The 8330-nt window shown below is 41.8% G+C and overlaps 1 protein-coding gene across 2 annotated transcripts; it reads left to right on the top strand.

Annotated features, from left to right (window-relative positions):
• The first annotated feature begins 408 nt into the window (after positions 1-408).
• LOC147302336 (L-threonine 3-dehydrogenase, mitochondrial-like) lies at positions 409-6776 on the top strand. Of its 2 annotated transcripts, XM_086283622.1 has the most exons (10): positions 409-546; positions 2762-2923; positions 3474-3516; positions 4644-4714; positions 4907-5056; positions 5130-5302; positions 5442-5532; positions 5857-5949; positions 6039-6215; positions 6306-6776. In XM_086283622.1, exons 2-10 carry the CDS (start codon positions 2770-2772, stop codon positions 6443-6445), a joined length of 1092 nt encoding a protein of 363 aa, XP_086139748.1. In that variant the 5' UTR covers positions 409-546; positions 2762-2769; the 3' UTR covers positions 6446-6776. The 2 variants fall into 2 exon arrangements, with proteins under 2 accessions (XP_086139748.1, XP_086139749.1); XM_086283623.1 differs by lacking the exon at positions 409-546 and having other exon boundaries at positions 2829-2923; positions 4864-5056.
• The last annotated feature ends 1554 nt before the right edge of the window (positions 6777-8330 follow it).

Below are 8330 nucleotides of genomic sequence, written 5' to 3'. Positions count from 1 at the left end.
TCTGTGCTCCGCTTATCAGGGCTTTATGTATCCTCGTCCGCGCGCTTCACTTGGGGTTAAAGCAACTCCGCCTTGATTGAACTAATTGTTATCAGCCTTTCTGAAACGGAATATTCCGAGTTGGACAGTTCGGGGTTACTCAACCGTGAGTGTCGTTTTTCACTCTGAGTTTTCCAAACCGGCTTCCTGAAACAGGGCCCAGCTCGCCAAGGGGAACGCCCCTTCCCAGGCCAACCACGAGATATATGTATTAGATATGAGAGATATGTATTATTATTATTATTATTATTATTATTATTGTTGTTGTTGTTGTTGTTGTTGTTGTTGTTGTCGCCAGCAGGCTTATGAGATTTTATTTTGAAAGTTACAGCCGGAAGTTTAGATTTTCCTAAGACTGGTTCTGTCGCGAGCCTCCCGTACTGTAAGCCAATCACAGAGCAGAATAAGCTTTGCCGTATATACGCGCGACTATTTCCACGTTTTGATCGCAAACAGCGGAGGGCTTCGGAGTCGTTTTCTGAACCTGCTTCTCCAGGTCGCATTAAAGTAAGGAGAACATGAGTTTAGCTTGTTTTCTATGCTCCCTGCACAGGAGCTTCAGTTGGCTACATTTCATGTCATCTGTAAAAGCTCGCATTACATTACGTTATTTTTACTGCACGTTTCACTTTTTAAGTTAACTGAATAAGATGGTCTGAATCTCAACATATGTAACCATTATCTAGGTAAAGCTAGTTATCCTCGGTGGTTAGGATCCTGCTTGAGGGGACACTATCTTGATTTAAAGAAACACATCCGTTAAACAAAGTATATAACTTATACCCCAGATAAGACCGAAATAATTGGGCAGCTTTGGGAATTGATACGAAATTTCCCTTTATGCACTTTTATTGTGTCCAGTGGTACTAACAAAAGAAAAAAATGTCTTTAAACTTGTTTTTCTCGTTTTTTTGAAAAGCACTGATTCAGTTGTGCCGTTACTAGTTGTTTTACCTCGAATAAATAAATACGTTTATTTATATAGTTTAACACACAAAGTATTTACTGCAAGGCTGCTAGACTCCATTGCTCTGAAAGGGTTTGTCCACATTAACCTGTGCTCCCCCATAAGCTTAATGGTGGTCTGGAATATAGATAAAGAGGTCTATATTTAGACCAAGTCAGCAGGAGGCTGTTAAGAAGCTAATCTGAGATGGGTGTTGGGGGTCGGGCAAGGCTTTCACATGTTAGGTTTATTTTGACAGTTTCAAGTTGATATATGCACAAAATGCCCCTTATAAACTCATCTTTCTTAAAGTAGAGCAGGTAGAAAAGCATAACATGCCACAAAATGTCTACATTTAGAAATTAGACTGCAGTAATTTGCCACTTTCCAGTGGTTGCAGTCAGTTCAAATCAGACTGCAACTGTCCTCAATTCAGTTCAGTTTTAATTATAAAGTGCAAAATCAAAACAGCACTCACTTCAAAGTGCTTTATATTGTAAGGTAAAGACCCTACAATAATAGAGAAAACACCAACAATCATATAAACCTGTATAAGCAAGTACTCAGCGACAGTGGGAAAGAAAAACTGTCTTTAAACAGGAAGAAAAGAAACCTCCAGGATGGCGGTGTAGCCATTTGCTGCAAGCGTTTGGGGGTGATCGGAGGGAGACGTGGCAAAATACTCGCTGTGGAAGAGAGCCGATGTTAAATAATAACTAATGATTGAATGCAGAGTGTTGTTATAAACATGCAGAGAGTGAAAAGAGGTGAGTGAAGAGGAAACAATCAGTGCATCATGGGAAACCCACCCTTAGCAGCCCTATTCCTATTGCAGTCTAAATAAGGAAGGATTTGGGTCACCCCAACTATATACATTATAAAAAGGAGTTTTAGGTCTAATCTTATAAGTAGAGAGGATGTCTTTCTCCCAAATCCAAACTGGGAGCCAGTTCCACAGAAGAGGGCCCTGGAAGCTAAAGGCACTGCCTCCCATTTTACTTTTAGAAACTTTAGGAACCACAAGTAATCCAGCAGCCTGAGAGTGAAGTTCTCTATTGGGGTGATATGGTTCTATGAGGTCTTCAGGATAAAATAGGACCTTATTAGTCAAGACGCTGAATGTGAGGAGAAGGATTTTCAATTTCCCTGTCAGTACTCTTGCATTTTGGATCAGCTGAAGGCTTTTCAAGGAGTTTTTAGGATGTCCTGATAATATTGAATTACAGTTGTCCAGCCTAGATGCAGAAGAAGCAGTAAGGTATGAATGATGGTCTACTTTTTCAGCATCATTCTGATACTAGAGGTCATTCAGGTATTTATGTCTCTGAGACCTGTAGTTTAACTATTTGCAGGAAAGTCGCCTCTTGTCAGCTAACCTGTGCAAGCTTGCCATCAAAAATGGTCAAGTGGGAAACACCCTCAAATTCTGGCCAACCATTTAGTGACTACAAGTTCAAAACAGATGTGAAATTACAATTACGAGGCATCACCAATTTTTACTTTTTTTTTTATTTAAGGAGCCTGCTGTCCTATTTTTACTCATGTGACTGAGCCATTAGATGGCTCTGAGGAAGTAGCTTTGTCGAGCTAAGTGTTGGATGGTTTTTCAGATGAGCTGATTTAAGGTCAGTTTAACTAAGCCAACATTATCACAGGATGATGGTGTTAAGCCTGATAATATGTGTGTCCACAGTAATAATAATGTAACCCCACTTGGTTATACTAAGGCTGTGGATGCACTCAGTGTTTTATGTTAATATGTGCTTTTGTTAATAGGAGGTGTTATGATGCCGGTGGTTCAGTTGCTGAGAGCTGCATCGAGGCATGCTGGGAACAGGCCCCCACGCTGTGTTGTGCAGACGACCTCTGCAGCACATGGCGTCAGAACACATGCTTCATCCTGCACTGATAGTGACAAACCCAAAGTCCTCATTACTGGTTAGTTTTTGTCTCATACCTCTTGTGTTACTTAAGCTCTGTAATGGGAAGTTTCTAGTTAACCCTCACATTTAGATATAGGTGGTTAGAACTTCACTGTATGATTTTTGTGTAACCTTTGCATGCGTAGATGAAGTATGTGTATGTGTCAGTATGACCTCGTGAAATAAAAAAACTGCTTAGCTAGGCCTTACAATGTTTCACTATGTTATCTGCTAAGTGTTTGGCTCAGAAGGATGAAGGTCAGGGCCAGCGCCAGGTGCTGGCCTGGGAAAAGATAGTAGGAGTCTTCTCTGTTCAGCAACAGCCCAGGGTGGACAAAAGACTGTTGTAACTGAAAGATACACAGAGTTTGACGATGTCATAAGCTTATTACTATGAACCTGTGATGTTTTGATGTATGTTTCCATTCTCCTGCGCGTAGTAATAAATAGTGTGACCACAGCTCTTTCTGTGTTGCAGACTTTATTTACAAAAATTCCACGACAGTTCTTAAAAGTGCTTAAACTGCTTGGTAATTTGCTTCTTTTTCTCTAATTTATCCTTGTAGGAGGACTTGGACAGCTGGGGGTGGGGCTTGCTAAGTCATTAAGGTAAGAAGTTTAAATAACCTCTGATTTCCGTTGTTTAGCTATTTCCATATGTAGAGTAGTTTTCTTTGCGTATACGTGATACTGATACTGGGTTTTCAGACTGATACCAGTAAAAAAATCTGTCAATATAAACATACCAGTCACTGTATTAGTTGTGGCCACACCATTTTGTACATTCCTGCTCCAATCTGATCCCAGAAACTAAACAGGGTTGTGCTTGGTCAGTATTTGTCTGGGAGACCGCCTGGGTATACCAGGTGGTTGAAGCTTGGTCGTGGCAGATGGCTTCCCCTCCCTGAGCCTGGTTCTGCTGGAGGATTCTTCCTGTTAAAAGTTAAAAGTTTTTCCTTCCTACTTTTGCCAAGTGCTTGCTTGTAAGGGGTCACCTAACTTCTGTAGCTATACTGTAGATTTTTTTGATGTGTAAAACAAACAGCGATGGATGCATCAGGTTGTGTGACGAAGGATTCCCGCTAGCTTTATCCCAGTAAAGGTTATAATGGTGATTTACGGGCACAGAGCTGCTGTTTTGGACGCTAAAAATTTTTTTCTTTCGCTCCACCTGAGCACACCGTCTCAGTAATGACTCCGCGTTTAGACAGACCCCGGCTCAACATTAAACTATGACATTAAACCATCCTCTTTACTGCTGCTGTTGTGTTATCAGTCTTTTTGTTGAAACACTGGAGGCTGTGTGAGCTTAATGTTGTCATACTTTTAATTCACACGCGCTCTCCTATTGCAGGTCTATTTTTGATCACAAATGTGGGTGAGCACCACAGGGTCACGCATTAGACAAAGCATCAAAGCAAGGAAATAGTTTTTTTTATAGTCGAGTTATTCAAATTACTCAATGAATCGTTGCAGACCTCTTTTAAACTGCTGTGGTGAACTGTGGTGATGCCAGTCCTAAATCCAGCAATTTTATTTACAAGAAAAATTAGAAAAACTTCCAAAAGGTGATACCTGTGAGCCAAACCTATATGGGGTGTAATGTGTGAGCTGTTGAAACAACTGTTAAAATGATATATAATGAAAGAAAGCTTAAAGACGTCATGCGATCATGTCATTTGTACCGCAGACCAGCTTTTTTAGTAGAGTTACCAAAACTAATGTTTCTTTTTCAGGAGGAGATTTGGAAAATTCAATGTGATCCTGTCTGACATCCGGAAACCCCCCAACCATGTCTACAAAAACGGTGTGTGCATTGTTTTTACCTTCTCCACATATTCTACAAGTTAGTAAAAACCCTACAAAGGCCATGCGGTCTTTCTGTTTAGGAGCTCCATTCTTGCTCAGTGTAAATGCAAACCACATGTCCATAAAACTGCACTCCACTTTCCAAAGATGAGTGGGTCGACACACACAGTCTATTGTGTGTCCTGCACAGGTCCATTCATCTTCTCTGACATTCTGGACTATAAGAACCTCAGGCAGATTGTGGTCAACAATAACATCAGCTGGCTGGTTCACTACTCAGCTGTGCTGTCCGCTGTGGGGGAGCACAACGTGGCCCTGGCTAAAGAGGTCAACATCACAGGTAGACACCTCTGTAACGCGTGTACCATAGCATTAACATAGCAGACTTATGCACAGCCTCTCTTTCTCTCTAGGTTTCCATAACATATTAGATATAGCCACCGAACATGGTCTGCGTGTGTTTGTCCCCAGCACAATCAGTGCCTTGGGTCCATCCTCCCCTAAAGACCCCACTCCTGATCTGTGTGTGCAGAGGCCACGCACTATTTACGGTGTATCCAAGGTCCATGCGGAGCTGATGGGTGAGGTGAGACACTCTGTAGAGACTTTAAAAACGCATACCCGTATTTCTTCTCCGCACTTACAGCTGTTGTAGCTCCAGTCCTCATTCTGACCTCTATTCATCTTATTTCTGGTGTTTTTGAGTCTTTTCCTCCCATTATCAGTACTACCACCAAAGGTATGGGCTGGATTTCCGCTGTCTCAGGTATCCAGGCATCATCTCGGCTGACTCCCATCCTGGAGGAGGAACCACAGGTGAGTAGACCTGAGATACATATACCCAAAGACCTTTCAGGAATAAGTGTTGGCCCTCAACAATCACATTTGCAATATGGTTAAAGTTGTGGTTCACTTCCTTTTTAAATGAACGGGTATAGAGGCTCAACAATAATTTTGATGGTGATAATATCACCATCATCACCTCCACCACTTATCTTGTATAATGTCTCTGGAAATACTAAAGGTGCAGGCTAACTGACAATGTAAGGAAGATGGCGCACCGTTTGGAAATGTTTGTTTTTTTTGCTCCATGTCTTTGATGCAGTCTGATTCTGATGGTCTCTTTTCACTGTTTTCTAGACTACGCTGTCCAGATCTTTCATGCTGCTGTGAAGAGCGGTCAGTTTGAGTGCAACCTGCGCAGCGACACACGGCTGCCTATGATGTACATCGGTAAAGCAAACTTTGATGCGTTTTGTTTTGGCGGCACTGAAGCACTCCCGTTTCGCTCATCTCTTCCTCCGTCCACCTCTCCTACCCAGATGACTGTATCAGGGCCACTATGGAATTCCTGGAGGCTCCAGAAGACGCGCTCGTCAGCCGCACCTACAACATCAATGCCATGAGCTTCACGCCACAGGACCTCACCCAAGAGATCCAGAAAGTCCTGTCTGACTTCAAGGTTACCTATAATGTGGATCCTGTCAGGCAGGCGATCGGTGAGACTGCTGGGATACCAGTGTCATAGTTTTATCCTTTCAGAGTGTTCACTGGCTACTATAATCTTCTTCTCTGCTACATCTTTTCAGCCGACGGCTGGCCAAAAGCACTGGAGGACAGCGCAGCGAGACAGGACTGGGGCTGGAGGCACGAGTACAACCTGCCGGAGCTGGTGCAGACCATGCTGACTCACATTACTCTGGGAAACAAGCTAGCGAGCGCCTTCTGAAACATTTGCAGCATTTTTGTAGCTTTATTTAAAAACTGAATGTGACAGTCTTCAGTGGCAAAATCTTAAAACTGTTTTTTTTTTTCTTTTTTAATAATCTAGAGCCTGCTGTTCGTATGTGGGTTGATGTTTTAGTTGGGAGAAATCCCTGGCACTTTAGCATCCTCCCACATCTTTTAGCCCTTGATAAGTTACCAATAGCCACAAATTCAACCCTCAACAGGATGGGTGCCCTGATCATTGCTTCAGTTAGAAGGGAGCGCATTGTTAGCACCGGTAATAAGTAATATTATGTGGGATTTCCTGCAATTGGCTGTAAAGAATTATGAATGAAATCAACAAATGATCTGATATTTCCTCACAGGAGGATTCACAGGTACACGTTTTACTAGCGTTTCATCCATTTTGAATGTCATGTTATCTCAAAAGAGAAGTTCAACATGTCATGGGTACTTGTGACTCTTCCCTGCAGAAACTCTTGTGAGGATGATTTCTTTTTTCAAATTCCCCTCCCAGATGACCTTGGATCTTTCTAGCAGTGTACAGAGAACAGGCCACAGACCCAACAAAGACTTTGAAGATGATAGGCAGAAAGTCTAAAAAGGAGACTGAAATTGAGATTTACACAATATGTTTGTTAAGAAGCAAAACAAAAGGCTTTCCTACTGAACCATCAACCTGATGCCTTTCTTTTCCTCTCTGTGAATCCGTCCAGAATTTGTGATTAGTTTGCTGCTAGAGAGCGCTGGATGTTTTCACCAAAGCAAGATGCTGAACTTTTAAGAGTTATGGTCTCTTTCTGAGTGTACACAGTATGTATGTGCTGTCTCTAAGTGTGCTACCAGTCTGTTGCGGTGTGTCTTAAGTAGGGCTGAACGATATATCGCATTTGCGATAATATCGCGACATGATCAAGTGCAATTTTCTAACCGCAAAGGCTGCGATTATACTGCGATTATAAGGCTGTCCAAATTACTACCATATCCCAGAATTCATAGCGCGGCCCAGCCAAACTCCAGTTTCCAGCAATGGCGGCCGCTACTAAGTTTTAAAATTACTCATACTAATCTTTCTGGGTCACAAAATAAACTTTTAACATATTTTCAGGCGAGAAAGTAGTTGTGTAAACATCAAATATCTGCTCGGTTTATCAAGATATCCCATATTTGCAAAAGTGCTTCGACGTTTTCAGAGGCGTCTGCTACCCACCAGCTCGACAGCTAGCCGGGAGCTCGAGGGTTACTGATGCGGCCGAGAACGGCACAACTCCCGGCACATCATTTTCAGATCACCGCGGAGTTTCGCTGCTCGGGTTAAACGTAATATATAAGTCACTTAGACAACCTAAAAATGTTATCGTTGGGCTTTTTTCAGTGTTTTGTTTGTTCATGAGTAAATCGGTTTGGCTGAGATTAAAGTTATTAGATTAGATAAAATAAAACTTTATTAATCCCCCGGGTGGGTTCCTCCTTGGTTTTCACACAGCTGACTAAACGTCAAACAGAAAACTTATTAAACAGAAGTATGAGACAGTCGAGAATTTACACCAGTGTCTGGTTATATTTTAGATAGCAAGAAGCAGACGGCCGAGTTTATTAAACTCCACCGAGACAGCGGTGACGCTAATCAGAACTAGCCTTCTGATTGGCTAGACCGTCCAATTTCACGCCTTTAAACTTTAAAGGCGTGTTTGTGTGTGTGTTTATACAATTGCTATTATGTTTGCACTTTATGTGTAATGTTACTGACTGCAGAGATCAGTAAGATGTGTGTATTTTTTATTTATTAGTTTTATTTATTTAATATTATTTTTTAATTGAATGACTGTCTAGTAGTTCACAGATGTCGAAAAACTGAGTGTGGTAAAGCCACTGATTTTGTTTAT

The sequence above is a fragment of the Aulonocara sp. 'chitande type north' Nkhata Bay genome, linkage group LG23 (genome assembly GCF_057382095.1).
Source record: "Aulonocara sp. 'chitande type north' Nkhata Bay isolate Kocher_YH1m ecotype deep benthic linkage group LG23, A_spYH_male_GT1.1, whole genome shotgun sequence".
NCBI classification, from domain to species: domain Eukaryota; kingdom Metazoa; phylum Chordata; class Actinopteri; order Cichliformes; family Cichlidae; genus Aulonocara; species Aulonocara sp. 'chitande type north' Nkhata Bay.
This window is presented reverse-complemented; position numbering and strand designations above follow the sequence as displayed.

Excerpts from the sequence above, each read along its gene's own strand:
- LOC147302336 (XM_086283622.1), top strand. The coding sequence starts at position 2,770 with ATGATGCCGGTGGTTCAGTTGCTGAGAGCTGCATCGAGGCATGCTGGG. Across the intron at positions 2,924-3,473 it reads ACCCAAAGTCCTCATTACTG|GAGGACTTGGACAGCTGGGG; the intron begins GTTAGTTTTTGT and ends TTATCCTTGTAG. Across the intron at positions 5,533-5,856 it reads TCCTGGAGGAGGAACCACAG|ACTACGCTGTCCAGATCTTT; the intron begins GTGAGTAGACCT and ends ACTGTTTTCTAG.